Here is a 17,958-nt window from a genome sequence, read left to right as displayed (position 1 = left end):
TCTCATTTTTTTTTTTTAAGAAAATTATTATCCTTGTTCTTATTCTCTACAATTCTGATATCACACAAAAATAACGTGTCATTTCGCAAAACAAAAAGAAGGTGACATTAAATATTGAAATAGTCACACAAAAAAAACGTAACAATTGTAACGAAAAAAAACTTAAACGTAACGGTAAAAAAAAAAAAAAATTTCTATTGAGAAAAAAAAAGGATCTTTCATTCATAAAAAAATAGCATTCATATTTCAAACGTATTTTACTTTATAATATAATAAATGATTAAGAGTAAAAAATGGAATTTAGTTAGAATAATAAGGGTAAAACTGGAATTAAAAGTGAGAAGATATAAGTTATAAACTCAGACGCTATTTGAAATAGCTTCTGAAAAATAGCATATAAACTCGTGAAATAAGCTATAAAGCTCATGTGAAAAAGTGTTACCAAACATAACTTTTTTTGTCGAACGAGCTTATAAGCTATAAGATAATAGAGGTGTCTTACCAAACAGTCTTGTATACTGCCTTTACCTTTACGTAGAGTATGTAAATTGAGATCTCTTAACTTACATAAAGAAAGTTTATGTAGACTACATATAAAATCAGTTTACGCAAGCTAAGTAAATTCATTTTGTGTAGGCTACGTAAGGCTATGTAAACTGGGTGCAGTTATGGTGCATAAGGAAATCCTTATGCACCTTGCATAAATTCAGAAATGGTTTTGGAGTACAATTCACAGAAACCATTTCCACAGCAAAATGGTTTTGGCATAATTTTATACAAAATATATTATGATATTGTTAGAGCAATTCAGAAGGGAAGGGAATTTTATCTGTATTATTCAAGTGCAAAAGATAAGCTATTTAATATAGCCTTACAGATAGATAAAACCAACTAAACAAAATGACTCCACTAACTAAACGTGAATAGTGGAACAACTAAGTCAATCCCACTATCCCTTCCTAACAAATAGGAATTATTAACTACATGATAGGAACAAATACTAACAGCTATGACAGCTAATTAAAACACGTTCAACATTCCCTCCCTTAAACTATTTGCACTATTGCAATTAGTTTATGTAGCAGGCATAAAAGACATTCCAAGCAGTCCACGTAGCTTCTCAAATACTTCCAACTTTAACGGCTTATATCTGCTATTTGATGCTGAGATCACGGAGGAAATGGAAGCGAACATCAATATGTTTGCTACGACCATGAAGCACCGGGTTCTTTGAAAGCTTGATTGTTGAGTTGTTGTCGCAATACATAGTGATGCTTCCAGATTGAGTGTAACCAAGTTTCTCGAGAACTCTTCGCATCCAAACACTTTGACAAGCACAAAAGGCAGCTGCAATAAATTCTGCTTTAGTTGTCGATAAAGTAACCACCGGTTGCTTTTTAGATGACCATGAGACTGCACCTGAACTAAGCATAAATACATATCCAGAAGTACTTTTTCTATCATCTAAATCACCTGCATAATCACTATCTGTGTATGCCTCCAGCTTCTCACTTCCATTCCTCTTATACATAATCCCCAAATTAATTGTGCCATTGAGATATCTGAGTACTCTTTTGACTGCATGCATGTGTAACTCAGTTGGACAATTCATGAATCTGCTAATTAGACTTAACACATACATTAGATCAGGTCTTGTGGCTGCTAAGTACATCAGACAACCAACAATTTGCTTATACTTTGTAGCATCCACCTTCACACCATTTTCATCTTTAATCAACTTGCACCTAGGAGCAATAGGATTCCTAGACAAATTACTTTTCTCCATGCCAAACCTTTCTAACAAGTCAGTTACATATTTCCTTTGGCAAATATAAATTCCTTCCTCATTTTGAATTACTTCAACTCCAAGGAAATAGTGCATCTTACCAAGGTCTGACATGTTAAATTCCTTCTCCATAGACTTCTTAAACTCCTTAAACATATTCTCATCATTACCGGTGAATATTAAATCATCAACATAAAGACTAACAATGAGAATATTACCTCTTTCACTTAGCTTCACAAATAAGGTGTGCTCATATGGACATCTCTCAAATCCTTCCTTTGTGAAATAGGCTTCAATGCGGCTGTACCATGCTCGTGGTGCCTGTTTAAGGCCATACAATGCCCTTCTCAATTTATACACCTTCAACTCATCACCCTTCTTCACATAACCTTGTGGTTGATCAACAAAAACCTCTTCATTCAGCTCGTCGTGCAAGAAAGCGCTTTTAACATCTAACTGTTACACATTCCATCCTTTTTGGGCAGCAAGAGCGATTACCATTCGAATGGTGTCCCATCTAGCCACTGGTGCAAATACTTCAGTGTAATCAACTCCATATTGTTGAGAGTATCCTTTAGCTACAAGTCTAGCCTTGTACTTTTCAACCTCTCCATTCTCATTCAACTTTGTTTTAAAAATCCATTTGAGACCAATAGTTTTTACACCTGGAGGTAAGTTAGTCAACTCCCAAGTATTATTATTCTTTATTGCATCTATCTCATTATTCTTGCAATCCTCCATTTCTCACTTTTGACAGCTTCTTCAAATGTAGTTGGATCAAATGTTATAGTAAACATCACAAAATTTTGTGTCTCTTCTTCTTCTGATAAACCTTCTCCACTCACATAATCTTTCATCCATACCGGTGGTTGTCTCACCCTTCCTTCTTCTAGAGCCTCTGCTGATGAATGACTTGAAGAAGAGCCCATTTCTTCTCCACCTTCTGAATTATCGTTTTCTTCTTCACTTTGAGGGGAATCATGCCTTTCTTCTTCACTTTCACCCCAAACTAATACATTTGACTTCTGATTTTCTAGACCTTTTTCCCAATCCCAGCACTCATTTTCTTCAAAAATCACATCTTTGCTAATTACAATACGTTTGGTAGTTGGATAAAAAAGTCTATATGCTTTGGATTCATCACTTACCCCCAACATCACACATTGAAAACTCTTGGGATCAAGCTTCTTTCTCTTGGCATCTGGTATGTGAACATGTGCAACACAACCAAAGACTTTAAAATAATGAACGGCTGGCTTGATGTCACTCCACACTTCTTCAGGTGTCTTATCTTTCACTGCCAAGGTTGGGCTTCTATTCAGAATGTGAACAGCCCAATTTACTGCCTCTGCCCACAAGAACTTCGGAACATGTTTTTCTGACAACATTGAACGAACCATATTCATAATAGTCCGATTTTTCCTTTCCGCAACTCCGTTTTGTTGAGGTGTGAAAGCTGCTGTCAATTGCCTTTTAATGCCATGTAAGCTGCAAAATGAATTGAATTCTTTAGAGGTGAATTCTCCTCCCCTTTCTGTTCGAAGGCATTGAATTGAAGCCCCTATTTCTTTCTCAACCAAGCTTTTAAAATTTTTAAATGAAGTAAACGCTTGAGACTTTTCAGATAATAATGACACCCAAATCTTTCTACTGTAATCGTCTATAAAAGTAATCAAGTACCTTTTTCCACTGTTTGATGAGGGTGTAATTGGCCAACATATATCTGAGTGCACCAATTGGAGTTTGTGTGTAGCTCTCCACAAACTTTTCTTTGGCATAGACTTTCTTTGTTGCTTACCCATGACACAATCCTTGCACAACTTGCTTGGTGTCCTTATTTCTGGAAGCCCTGTTACCATCTTCTTAGATTGAAGAGTTTTCAGTCCCTTAAAATTTAGATGGCCATACCGATAGTGCCAAAGATGTGTTTCATCTTCCAAGAGAGTCTTGAAGCATGTTGAAACTTGAGACATTGGAGTTGCATGAAATACAAACATTCTATTGGTTGACATCTTCGTTTGCAAAAACAGACCTTCCTTTTGTCATATTTATTCTCTTTTTCAAATTTTGGGTTTCTCTTACACTTACTTTTCTAAGAAAACTGCAGTTTCTTAGCTCTTGAATTCCCAAATTATCAGGCCCGTGAGAAGCTCTGATGCCAGAATTGTTAGAGCAATTCAGAAGGGAAGGGAATTTTATCTGTATTATTCAAGTGCAAAAGAGTAGCTATTTAATATAGCCTTACAGATAGATAAAACCAACTAAACAAAATGACTCCACTAACTAAACGTGAATAGTGGAACAACTAAGTCAATCCCACTATCCCTTCCTAACAAATAGGAATTATTAACTACATGATAGGAACAAATCTAACAGCTATGACAGCTAATTAAAACACGTTCAACAGATATATGCAGGCTGCTGAAAACCATTAAGTACATCTAATCACTACAAGAAAAAATGCATTTTGCGACCCTTAAAATGATGGATTGCGATGGTTCTAAGGGTCGCAGATCCACATCTACGACGGTTCTTGAACTGTCAGGGATGTTGGGGTCGCAACAGCATTTTGCGACAGTTCACAAAACAGTCACTACGACCGCCGCAATGTGTATTGCGACGGTTCAGAACAGTCGCAAAGTACAATTTTGTTTTGTTTGAAAGGGGTGTTGCGACAGATTGTAACAGTCGCAATTGATGAAAAATATTTTTAAAAAGCCATTGTGGCAGTTTAGAACCGTCGCAGTTTGATTAATTTATTTAAAAAATAATAATAAATCAGTTTTTTCATGAATTTTTAATAAACTTTTTACTATCATCTTTTTATGACAAAACTAAATTATAATCCATAAATTTCAAATATGAACTAATTCATAAACTAAAATATGAATTTTACATTCATATAAAATGATTCTATAAAACACAAACAAGTGATACAATTAGGTTTCTTGAGTTCCTACATGAAAATTTAATCAATTATGTAGATGTTCTCTCACGAGGAAGTTGTTTTGATCAACTAGCGATGAATAGACTCCAAAGAATGTCATGCTCTGTTTGGTGGTTCTAAGTCTTTCTACCTAAAAACAAATCAAAGATAACACACCAATTAACAAAAATAAGCAATAAAGTCACCAAAATCATGGATTCTAACCTATCGTGCAATAAAACTATAATTACTTTATGATATATTTGCAATGTCAAGTTAGACAACAAATATATTATTATCGTACGAGAACATGAAGCGATTTGTGTTTATTCCAATAACAATATGATTTAAATTGCAGTTTGTGAAAATTAAGAATGAGAATCCATTACATGAAGCAGTTTGAGTTTATTCCAATGACAATATAATTTCAATAGCGCAGTTTGTGAAAATTAAGAATAAGAATCCAATAACAATATGATTCATGACAAATCCATTTCCATGATAGTTCATGGACTGTTTGTGTTTATTCCTAGCAAGCATTGCTATTATTCTTTAAAACTAAAATAATGATTTCTAGTAGCATCATACATATCACCCCTACTATATTTTCGTCTATCTCTCATTTCCTACAAGCAAGAACATATAATAACTACTTGTAAAATTTACAAAGAACACTGCTAAAATTTGAATATGCAATAACATATAAGAAAGGAAGCTTCTCTTTTTACCTTGTGAAGTGCAAAGCAAGAAGCTCCTATTTCGATGCTAAGATCACTAGAGACATCAGATATCGGCTTGTAATACACAAACCTAGCTGAATGATTGCATATGCTAGACATGGAAAATTCAATTTAAATAACTGCAATAATCAATAATAAATTGTGAGTTTTATTTTTCAAAGACCACTACTGAATATGCAATAACAGATAAAAAAAAAGGAAGCTTTTCTTGTTACCTTGTGAAGTGCAAAGCATGAAACTCCTATTTTGATACTAAGATCACTAGAAACATCATATATCGGCCTGTAATAGACAAATAATAATTACCTATAAGTAAGCACATATAATAATTGCTTGTTCAATTGGATATATAATCAATCAAAAGGCTTAGTTCCTAGTATACAATAATAGACTAATAGCATTGTCACAATAGACTAATAGCTTAACCTGCATAACTGATAACCTTAGGCACAGTACTAACTGAAAAATATCTTAGCAGTTCACATGAATACAACATATATTATCATCTTAACAAAAACCAACAAGATAAGCTACACTGGCTTCTTGAAGAGCAGAAACAATGCTACTCTAAAATCGGAGATCTGTTTTGAAATCCTTCGTGATTTCTCTAACAAATCTTTGGAGCATAAGTTTCAAAATATAGCTCGTCATAATTGTGGTGACAGATAACAATTCAGGAAAGCCTGAGATCATTCAAAAAATGCACTTAATATACTGTGGTGCAAATAACCTTGCCGATAAACAAACTCTTCATTAAGATTATGCAAGTACAAAGTAAATCTGTTTAACATAAGTTGTGCATTGAGATAAAGTCCAAACGCATAGTTCATCAAAGCCACCAAACATAAGTTGTCTAACAATTCCATCGTAGAAGCTAATGAAACAAAAGACAAAATAAAGAAAGCTAAAGTTAGACTACTCATACATAATTAAATCAAACACTAAATTTACTTCTACTGAGTTCATACTAAATAGAAAGCTAATAAATAACAAAAGAACGGAACATGTTATCAGATAGCAACTTAAAAAATAAATAAAAGAGCAGCTGCGATAATGACCACTACAGCGTGAAGTAGTACAGTGTACCAAAGCAATTCAATCAAAGTTGATTGAATTGGTAGCAGCAGCACCTAACAGAAGCAACAACATGAACTTTAATTAAAGCAAATTAAAAGAAAGTAGTACAGCGTACCAAAGCAATTCAATCAAAATTGATTGAATTGGTAGCAGCAGCGCCTAACAGAAGCAACAACATGAACTTTAATTAAAGCAAATTAAACTAGCAATTCAAAGAGATTGGTATCGAAATAGAAGAGCCACATGCAACATGGTCTGATTATAGGTATGGAATACGGGACAAAACAATAAAACGGCAGCAACAATTGAATACGGCAGCCAAATGGATTTGGAATATATGTGTAGTAATAGCAGCCGACAAAGAAACTCAATTAGAATAGCAAGCAATATGAAGTTGAATGAATTATAATAAATAAGTGCAGCAACAAAACTTATAGAATTGAAACACATATCAGAACAGATGTGCAAAACAGCAACTCAATTGGAATCAATAAAATTAATAGGTAGCAGCATTTGAAATAAAGGGAATTGGGATAAAATTATGGGAATGAAAATTTAAAGGCACGGTGACTTTCATTGAAAATAAGGGTATGATAAAGAAAACTAAGCTTTCGATTCCAAAGAAAACATGCTTTAGAATGGAATTCTTATCTCTCTAGTAGCCAAAAGTTTCAAAAGAAATAATAAAATACAACTGAAAAACTAGTGTTGAATCGTAAAATTAAACAAAAACCACGTGAAGCCCTTTTCTGATGAGTAGCATCTCCTTTTATAGCTCTGAAATTGCAACCAAATCAATTAACACCTCAAATAAAGTAAACAATAGCATTAGATAGCAGCCACACACACACACTCACTTGCGAACCTAACCTAGTGTCATCTGAATGTGACATGCCTCCTAACCTAGTGCTCACGAATAAATTAAGTTGTTATTCAAAGTAGTTCTTGACTTTATTTTTTACTAGAACAATAACTCTCTGAGTTTCTAAACATTAAAAGACTAATAGAATTCAAAGATAATTAAGCATAAAGTATAAACATATCATACACTAAGTTAAAGTGTAAAGTTAATATCATACACTAAGTTAGTGTTTTCATGTCCATAACAGAACCAATAAACTTAAGATTTGACCCTAACTAATAAGTCATTATAGCAGCAAAGTTTGAGATCCCAAACCCTTAGTTACAAATTTAGAATACACGAAACATAGCAGCAAATTATAAACATATCATACACTAAGTTAAAGTATAAAGTTAAACATGAATATGAACCTTACAACACATGACTTTTACCAAAAACCAAAGTTGTAGTTAGTTAGCTTGCTGCAGAGTCCAATTTACTTTTTCAATGCTAAACTCTCACATAAAACTAATAATAACTCCTTCCCAAAAGGTTGGATAACAGAACAGAAACCACAGGTTATACTTTTCATCATGTCATGTTTATTTTCTCACACAATTTCAGACCCAAGAATCTCATAAGCTGGACTCTACTCTTGGTAAAGACAAATCACAAAAAAAAAAATCAAACTTCATCCCCTCTACTGTCGTAAGAACCAGATTAAGAGCATTCCATTTTCAATGGCATGAAAAATCACTCAAAAAACAAAAATAATCAACATATTAACAAAAATAATCATTGAAATCAACAAAAAAAACTAAGAATTCTTTAAAAAATAAAAACAAAAATTATCTAGAAGATTGCATTGAATTTACATTTCTTTATAATTTCTATTTGATATGAATGACACCCCAAATTAACAAAAAAAAAAAAACTAAGAAACACAACAGCCAGCCCCACCAAACATCAAATGAAACCCCAAATTCCCAGTCCAAATCGATGCTAAAATAATCAGATGCTAAAATAATGAGAAGGATTGAGAACAACGAGTGAGTGAGCACCTTTTGAGCACCATTTCAGTTATGATTGAGTGAGTGAGTTCCGATTGCGCCGATTGAGTTCCGATTGTGATTGAGTGAGTGCATGATTGAGTGAGAACTGATTCTGAGGGTTTTTGGTGAGAACCGATTGTGATTTTGAGAGTTAGGTTTTGTGATTCTGAGGGTTTTGGGTGAGAACCAATTGGGGATTTTGTGATTTTGAGAGTTAGGTTTTGTGATTCTGAGGGTTCTGAGGTTTTGTGATTGAGCAACGAGTGAGATGGAGATGGAGATGGAGATGGAGTGGAGATTTGCGATGGAGATTTGTGAGTTCTCTCTCTCTTTCAGGCGAGGTTGGGAAAGTGAGAAATGGGGGAACGAAATTTTGGTAAAGCGGGGAATGAAAAGATACAACGCGCATTCTAATTAATTAAACAAAAAAACCTGCGACGGTTCACCCTAACAGCCGCAACAACTGTTGCAAAAATGCACTTTGAGGCAGTTGCAAGGTAAGGATCGCAGATGAAGTGTCGCAATTTGCAGTGTTTTTCTTGTAGTGAATGGTTTTGGAATACAACTTACAGAAACCATTTCTGAATTTATGCATGGTGCATAAAAATTTCCTTATACACCATAACCTCAGCCATGTAAACTCGGTTTACGTACAAAGATTACATAAATCAATTGAAGTAGGCTATGTAAGCTCAATTTGTGAGCATTTTGGATATAATTGAAAATATATTTCATTTTAAGGGTCCTTTTATCATTTTAGGGTGACTAGAATATTTTTGGGTGTGACAAGAAATTTTTCAATTCTTCACTTTAGTTTTATTTTTCAATAACTTGAACGATATTAAAGTTAATGATTGGATAGAATGTTTGTTTAGAATTTTCCAAAAGACTATCAATTAAGAATATCTTCTTGCATAAAAGGAATGACAGTGGGATACCTGATCCAATATTTAGCATTAGTATTTACGGGGGATAATAGTTGACTAATACTTATTTAACAAGAGAGCTTAATTGAAAAGAAAAAAATTGGTTAAGGATCTGATTACAGCTTTATCTAGTTTAAAGTCCAATGTCTAAATAATTTAAGGACCTACAAATTAATTAATTCAACCTTATTTTAAAATATCTAATCAAATATATGTATCAAAATATAAACATAACCATCCAAAATCTTTCCCTCAAAAATTTAACTCGATCATTGCATAATTTTGTAATGTGTTAATTGTATAAAGCCATATGCCACCAATTAAGCAAATATTTTCTTGCCCCACTATTTATTAACCATTTTATTTTTCAACACACACACATATATGCTTGTATGTATGTATGTCTAACTTTGATCGATTGAAATTTATTTAGATGGCGAGTGTTCTGACATCTGAATTGGCAAAGGCTGATGTGGTGAAATTGATAGACGGGCCAAGGTATATGTGTTGCTTCATGCGTATCGTTAAGGATTTTGAAGAAGCAAAATGTAGATTGAAAATTGAAAGGGAAAATGTTATCGATCGTCTTAATGCAGCAACCAGAAGAGGAGATGATGTTCAAGATAATGCTCTCATTTGGGCAAAAGAAGCTGAAAAGCTCATTCAAGAAGACACAAAAATAAAACAAAATTGTCTTTTTGGATTTTGTCCCCCTATCATGTGGCGATATAAAAGGGGAAAGGAACTGAGAAATAAGAAGGAGCGAATTAAAAGATTGATTGAAACTGGAAAGGAACTTTCAATTGCACCCCTTGCTCGTCGTCCAGATGTAGAACTTCATTCATCCCGACACTATATTCATTTTAAAAGCAGGGAATCCAAATACAAAGAGCTTTTGGATGCATTAAAAGATGAAGACAGTTATATAACCGGGTTGTATGGGATGGGGGGCACAGGAAAAACTACATTGGCCATTGAAGTGGGTAACGCAGTTAAGGAATCCAAACAATTTGCACGCGTCATTGCTACAACAGTGTCACCATCTGTTAATATTAGAAAGATTCAAAATGATATTGCTGAATGCTTGGGATTGAAATTAGATGACTTTAATGAGTTAGATAGACCCAGAAAACTACGGAGCAGATTAACCAATGGTGAGAAGATTCTTCTAATATTAGATGATGTGTGTGGAGATATCAATTTTCATGAAATAGGGATTCCAGATATTTACAGTCACAAAGGCTGTAGAATTCTTGTAACCACGTGCATTTTCTTAGTGTGCAAGAGATTAAGATGCAGTAAGACAATCCAACTGGATTTCTTATCTGAAGAAGAAGCCTGGATCATGTTCCAAAGGTGGGCTGGTCTAAGTGAAATTTCAAATCAAAGTTTGCTTGACAAGGGTCGTAAAATTACAAATGAATGCAGAGGATTACCAATTGCAATTGCTACTATAGCCAGTAGATTAATGGGTGAGCAACGTCTAGAAGTATGGGATGTGGCCTTAAAAGAGCTGCTGATGCAGAATGGTGATACAGCGTTTGAAATTTATAAAATCTTGAAGTTGAGATATGATACTATGAAGAATGAAAAGGCCAAGAGACTATTCCTGTTGTGCTCTGTATTTCAAGAAGATGAAAATATTCCTATAGAAATGGTAACTAGACTTGGCATAGGAGCAGGCCTTTTTGGGGAAGATTATGGAAGCTACGAAGATGGTCGAATTCAAGCAGTTTACACAAAAGAAAAACTCCTAGATTCATGTTTATTGTTGGAGGCCAATCATAACAAAGTGAAAATGCCATACTTTGGTCGTGATGCAGCCCAACGGATAGCGGACAATAAGATTCAAACAGTAAAATTGGATGGTAAAAATCAAAAGAAAATTGATGAAAAGGAGAAGAACATTAAATATTTGTTTTGCGAAGGAAAGATAATGGATGTATTTTCATATAATTTTGATGGTTCTAAGCTTGAGATTCTAATTGTCACCGTGTATAAGGATGAAGACTGCCGCGATGTGAAAAATGAAGTCCCGAATTCATTTTTTGAAAATAATAATGACCTTCGGGTTTTTCATTTGTTATATGACCATTATCGTAGGTTATCTCTATCATTACCTCGATCAATTGAGTCGTTGAAGAATATCCGATCTCTTCTCTTTACACTTGTTGATTTGGGTAATATCTCTACGTTGGCAAATTTGCAAAGTCTTGAGACTCTTGATTTGAAAGACTGTAAAATTGACGAATTGCCGCATGGAATTGCAGAACTAGAGAAATTTAGATTGTTGAACTTGGAATGTTGTATAATTGAAAGGAATGATCCATTTGAAGTGATTGAAAGATGCTCATTGCTTGAAGAGTTGTATTTCACTGGTAGTTTTAATGCTTCTTGCCGAGAAATAACTTTCCCTAAATTGCAAAGGTTTTGTATCGATGAACATCGGAGATCAGTGAATGATTCATCATCAAAGTATGTCTCTGTTCTAGAAAAGGATGAAGTTTTCTTATCTGAAACAACACTAAGGTATTGTCTGCAAGAAGCAGAGGTTCTTAGACTAAGAAGCTTCGAGAGGGAATGGAGAAATCTCATACCCGAGATTGTTTCTATGGATCAAGGTATGAATTATACAGTTGAACTTAGTTTGAGTTGCATCTCACAGCTTCAGCACCTAATTGACACTAATGGTATTGGGTTTCAAGTACCAAATGTCTTCTTTTCCAACTTGGTTGTGCTAAAACTGGATGGAATGGAAAATTTGGAAGAACTGTTTAATGGTCCCGTTTCCTCTGAATCTTTGATGTATTTAGAGAAGGTATCAATCAAGGATTGTAAACATTTGAAAAGCTTGTTTAAATGCCAGAGAAACCTCTACAACCTAAAGATCATCAAACTGCAGAATTGTCCGATGTTAGTTTCTGTATTTCAACCGTTGACTTCTCAAAGCTTGGTGTCGCTAGAGAAATTGAAAATAGCTAATTGTGAGGGACTGGAAAACATAGTAACATATGAAAAAAGGGAGAAGGAATCAAGAGTAGAAATAGATGTTGATAATGATAAAAAGAGTGGGGGATCAATTTTTTCAAAGCTAAAAGTTATTGCTATTGAAGAGTGTCCCCGATTAGAATATATATTCCCCTTTCTCTCTGCTCAAAGACATCCGGTACTAGAGACAATCAGAATAAGAAGATGTGATAAGCTCAAATACATAATAGGCCAAGATCAGTACAATATTTCGTATCGTCTTCTCATATGGGAATATGTTCCATGTCTTCCAATACAATCATATAGCTTGTGCAATGTTAAAGAGATTAATCTGTCTCATTTTTTGGCGATAAAGTCGGTGTTTATTCTATCTATTACACCAAGAATGTTGTTGGAAACTTTGACAATTAAGAACTGTGATGAGTTGAAGAACATAATAATAGACATCAATCATGACAGTGGTGGCCATAGTTGGGGTAAGGTCTTCCCAAAATTGAAAAGGATCTATGTTGAAGATTGCATCAAATTCGAGTACATAATCGGATACTATGATGGGGAAAATCAAAGCCACAATGAGATTCACCTACATCTTCCAGCATTGAAATATATCAGTCTTTGCAATCTTCCTGGTCTAGTTGCCATGTGTACCAAACAATATCGCACAACATTTCCACCTTTGGTAGAACTTGAACACAATAGATGCTCACATGCTGCTATCAAATCTTTTCATGGTTTCATAATTCATCCGAGTTTAGAATCAATGGACACTATCAAAAAGGTATCCCTCTTTCAATATATTTTGTTTTTTGTGCAATAAATGGATGCTTTTTAATCTTACTCAAAAAATGCAATCAATAACTACTTCGCTGTAAAGATGAAATGGTTTTAATCTTAGTGACATAATGCATGATGGCGTTAACGCAATATAGTAAAATAAAACAGCAAACCTCGTACTCTCCAAGTTTTGTTTTTTTTTTTTATTTATAAGAAAAATGATGCTTCGAATGTTTTTGCCAAGAAAAAGCAACCACCACACAAAGAAAAACAAGAACACAAAGAGACACTCCCTCAAAAGAGCATACTTTCAAGGGAGATGAACCAAGTCTACATAAAGATTAGGACAAACCCAACACCCACTCAAAAACATCCAAAAAAACGTCCCGTCCCCATCAAACTACTAGTCCCAACAAATAGTTGGTTCCACCACCAAGATTTTTGTAGTCATTAATGAAGGGAAATCATGATCAGAAAGTCAGTGGAAATTAAAATTTTAAAATTTCCCTTTTCATGCATTATCAACAATTTGACATGAACTGGTGAAAGTATTTGTTACTCTTGAAGTGCACAAACAATTTCGAACACATACTCTTTTAGGTGTATAATTACACTTAAAGATATATATCATGTAACAAATCTCATCTAGGACACTCATATCTCTAGCATAATTCATCAACTGTCCATGAACTAATTTTATAGTTATCTTGTTACAGATAACGTTTAAATGACAATAAAATATTGTAGTCCACATTTAGGGATCATAATGGTTCCATGTCTAAGAGTGATATATACTATTATCACTATGAGAATATCTTATTACACTTTCATCACAAATACTATGTAGTATATACTATGAGTAATCTCATTGCGGATCAATCCAATATAAATAGGGTTAATAGGTCTTTACCTCCCTGTAATATAGGTCATTTTTTGATTTTTCCCCCTGTAAAATTTTTATTTTGATTCACCCCCTTGTAAAATATTTTTGTTTTGATTTACCCCCCTAATAGGCCAAACAACAACGAAAATTTCTTGAAAAAAAAATAAAAATGACCTATATTACAGGGGGGTAAAGACCTATTAACCCATATAAATATTACTCATAATATTTATACTTATGTATAGAGTTAATATCTCATATCCGTAGTGAGATGTGATCATCAATCTACATACATAATAACCTCCACGCTTTATTATTATCCCAATTTATAATAAAACTCGACTACGGATACTTTTAAGAATAGTAATCTTTATGTGAATGTAATCTCACGATTAAGTCTAACTTACTGTCTCTTTATTTGAACTATCTATTATAGGAACTTAATTTGAACTAACTAATTTAGAGACTCAATTAATCTTATAGAAAATATAAATAATAATAGCCCATTTTATTGAATAATAAAATTCATAATACATAATATAAGTTTAACATAAAACAATTGGCCTATCAAACTTTTTCTTTTGTGGTGGCCGGAATTCGAACCCCATACCTTACATATATTATGCATTGTACATACCAACTAAGTTAAGTTCACGAGGACAATTGACCTATAAGATTTGCACCAACAATTAATGCTACTCAGTTTAATAGTAGTGAGATATCACTATATATATGGATTTTGCTAAAAAACACCTTCATAAAAATTATTTGGTGTCTTTTAGTAAATGCCCATAGAATAACTTACTAAAAAGACATCTTCATAAAAGATGTCTTCTAGCTTATATATATAAACACATATCATTAATATCTTTTATATAATGCTTTAGGATTTAAATCTTTTTTTGACCCATTGATTAGTTTCCTTTCATGTTCGATTCATGTCCAAGTTTGGGTTTAGACTTGAGAAAATTATTTTACTATGACTTTATTATGAGATATTCATATGTCGACCGATCTATCAAATTTGATATGACTTTTTTGTTAATATTTTTTCTTCTCTCTTGAGGCTAAGCCTAGCCTAGAAAATTAAATATTATTTTAATATATATATATATATATATATTAATGGACTAGTTTAGATATTACTTTTTTGTAAATTTTTTGTTAAATCCTTACTCATTATAACAGAGGGGCTCATTCCGACATTATAAAAAAAATGCCAGGGACTAAATTGGACTAAATGTCAGTATAGATATTACTTTTTGTCAATGACTACATTGGACTTTGAGAAAATTATGAGAGAATAATTTGGTTTTTATTCAAATTTTTAGATTGACATTATAATACATATATCAACTAAATCTAATTACATTTTTTTTCAAGTTATTTAATTATATATGTACGCTGAAATAGATCGATTGCATATAAGGGTTATTTAGATAGAGCTATTGGACTTCTGATGTATCTGATATTTTGATTAACATGGCCAAGATATTTTCAAAGTGCATCTGCTATTTATTCATTTTTGGTCAAGTGTGCACTATTTGCTTCTAACAAAAATTAATAGGTAATTTTCCTTAAAATAAATTAATAAGTATATTCTGTATTATAAGATTATTTTAAATTTACAAACAAAAATATTTTTAAATAAAACACTTAGTGACCATAATAATTGTTTCATATCATATATCAATCAAGTATATTCTTCGGTTTTATACTTTTAGTCTGATCTGCATGCAGTGAATTCAGACTCTTCCAAATTAAAGTATATGTAGTTAAATATTTGATCATGTATATAAATATGATGATAATATCATTTGTTGATTTGAATCTATGTGTAGGAAGATGGTGATGACCAAATAACTAAGTCTTCTTTTTCCATTGCCACTGTAGAGACCAATGATCAAGGTGAAGACTCTTGAATATATTTTCTATTATGTTACTCTAAAGTTCATCACCCTTTTGATTTTGAACTTTTTTCCACCCACAAGTATTTTAGTTTCTCGAAATGATGATGTTTTCCAAATCAAGACCCTCTTATATTGCATCTCAGTGTCCTTCAAAGCCTGCTGAAGTTATTTTATTGCTTCATTGTAGTTTTAATTAATTTTCTTGTGCTGAAGTAGGCATAATTATATTGTTCTTTACTATACTTACAGGGGAACCTTCTCAATCTCAAATAGATGAATATTTTAGTTCGTCTTTGGCTGTCACAAAGGAACTCGAGAATCTAGTCTCCAAGAATCATTTGGCTATCGAGAACTTGTCTTTGTTGACTGATTTCCTTGTTAAGCATCCTTCTGTTCATTTAAAGGACCCTTCATTGAGTAACAGATACAAGGGTTATGCCTACAACTGCCTAGCTGAGCTATTGAAATTCCTCCAACCACATAATGTGTTGGATGTGGTAGGTTCAAGCCACTCTGAATTTGTTGAGTTATTACAAGATGTGCGTAGATTTCCTTTTGATAAGGAATGGTTGGATGGTGTTGAAAAAGTTGTGGGACTCAAAACACATATTGACTGAACGTGTACAAAGCATCAGGTTGGCTACCTCTAAAGCTGTTCTGTAGAGTATCATTCAACAACAGGCACATATTTCAGAAACCCGCGCTGCTTTAAGTGACCCTATTGGCTATTAAACATTTTTTCTTTCTTCCGTTCCTTTACTGCTAAAATTACTGTTGGACCTTTTATCCTTGAATGTTATTTATTGCTTGGATTGTTTCCTCTTTTCGCATCTCAAATATATTAAACTATCTAAATAATTGTGTACTTGGAAATTACTATTGATTGTTCGTATGTTTTATTTAATTTTTTTTTTTGACAGTAAACAAGAGCTTAACATTTCATAAAACATAGAATATTACATCCAGCTAGTATTGACATTGAAGGGACATTCCCCAACAAACTTGAAGAGTCAATACAAGAGAAATAACCTACTAATTCATGATTTACAATACACATAAACTTTGTAGACAAAATATGAGAAATTCGACCATAATTCACAACCTAACAATCCATTCATCAACATCTTCCATCTTCTAAAGGTGACAAAGGAGATGTGAGAATCCAATGTCTTTTTTTCTATCCAGTTACGGATCATTTTTTTGGCTTCATCACGCACATTTCGACTATATTTGGTCTCGGATTTTTTCACTTTGTCACTCTGGACAGAAATCAGCCGATAAAAGGCAAAGGGGTTGAACCTGGATTCATCCTCATAAAAGGCAACAAAACTCGTATGATAGTTGCAATCAAATCTCAGTTGAGGACAATGCTTAAATCCAACTAAACTTAAAGGTAGGACGCAAACCTTAGAACAACATAAAAAACACACAGAACATAAAAAACACGCAAAAAGAACAACAAACACAGAAAAGTTAGAGCAGAAACAGAACAAGTTAAACAAACCCAGTCGATAATCACTCATGGAGATTTCGGAGGTGGACGACTTAAAGATGAAATCTGAGGAAGGAGGGTTATCCGGACTTCATCTGGAGGCTTCCGTGGAGGCCTTTCGAGGCTGAGCTCCAGAGGTAAGAGGCCAAATTCAGTTTTCTGCAAGATAGAGAGGTGTTGAAGCTTCAACCGCCTCTTCCGTATAATCATAACAACTCGAGGAGGTGGCTCCTGTGGTGGCCGTTTCGTTGAGGTGGAGGAGATCGCAAGGGGATGATGTTCACCTGTGAAGATCTCTTCCCCACAACCCTCTGTTTTGTCAGCGACGCGGCCCTCTTCAGTTTCTTCCTTTGTAAGATCCATTTTGCCCCAAATCTCCATAGTTACAAAAAACACAGAATAAGGAGGAAAATACACTGAACGAAACACGAAGACAAATACAGTGGAGACAAAGGACTAGGATTACCTAGGGGAGAAACCCATTTTAGGCTAGGAAAGCCAGAACAAGCTGGCGTAACCGCCTCCTCACACCTAGGAAACCCTAGAAATGATGGTGGTGGTAT

At 33.6% G+C, this 17,958-nt stretch overlaps 1 protein-coding gene across 1 annotated transcript; it reads left to right on the top strand.

Moving 5' to 3' along the window:
• The first annotated feature begins 10,891 nt into the window (after nt 1–10,891).
• LOC25491052 (disease resistance protein At4g27190) lies at nt 10,892–16,715 on the top strand. Its single transcript, XM_024778901.2, has 3 exons — nt 10,892–13,114; nt 15,835–15,901; nt 16,153–16,715. Exons 1-3 carry the CDS (start codon nt 10,928–10,930, stop codon nt 16,518–16,520), a joined length of 2,622 nt encoding a protein of 873 aa, XP_024634669.2. The 5' UTR covers nt 10,892–10,927; the 3' UTR covers nt 16,521–16,715.
• Nucleotides 16,716–17,958: the final 1,243 nt, after the last annotated feature.

Source organism: Medicago truncatula, chromosome 3, assembly GCF_003473485.1.
Source record: "Medicago truncatula cultivar Jemalong A17 chromosome 3, MtrunA17r5.0-ANR, whole genome shotgun sequence".
Classification (NCBI taxonomy): Eukaryota; Viridiplantae; Streptophyta; class Magnoliopsida; order Fabales; family Fabaceae; genus Medicago; species Medicago truncatula.
The sequence above is the reverse complement of the archived record's forward strand: the minus strand, read 5'-3'. Positions and strand labels throughout refer to the sequence as shown.

Excerpts from the sequence above, each read along its gene's own strand:
- LOC25491052 (XM_024778901.2), top strand. The coding sequence starts at position 10,928 with ATGAAGAATGAAAAGGCCAAGAGACTATTCCTGTTGTGCTCTGTATTT. Across the intron at positions 13,115-15,834 it reads CAATGGACACTATCAAAAAG|GAAGATGGTGATGACCAAAT; the intron begins GTATCCCTCTTT and ends ATCTATGTGTAG. Across the intron at positions 15,902-16,152 it reads TGTAGAGACCAATGATCAAG|GGGAACCTTCTCAATCTCAA; the intron begins GTGAAGACTCTT and ends CTATACTTACAG.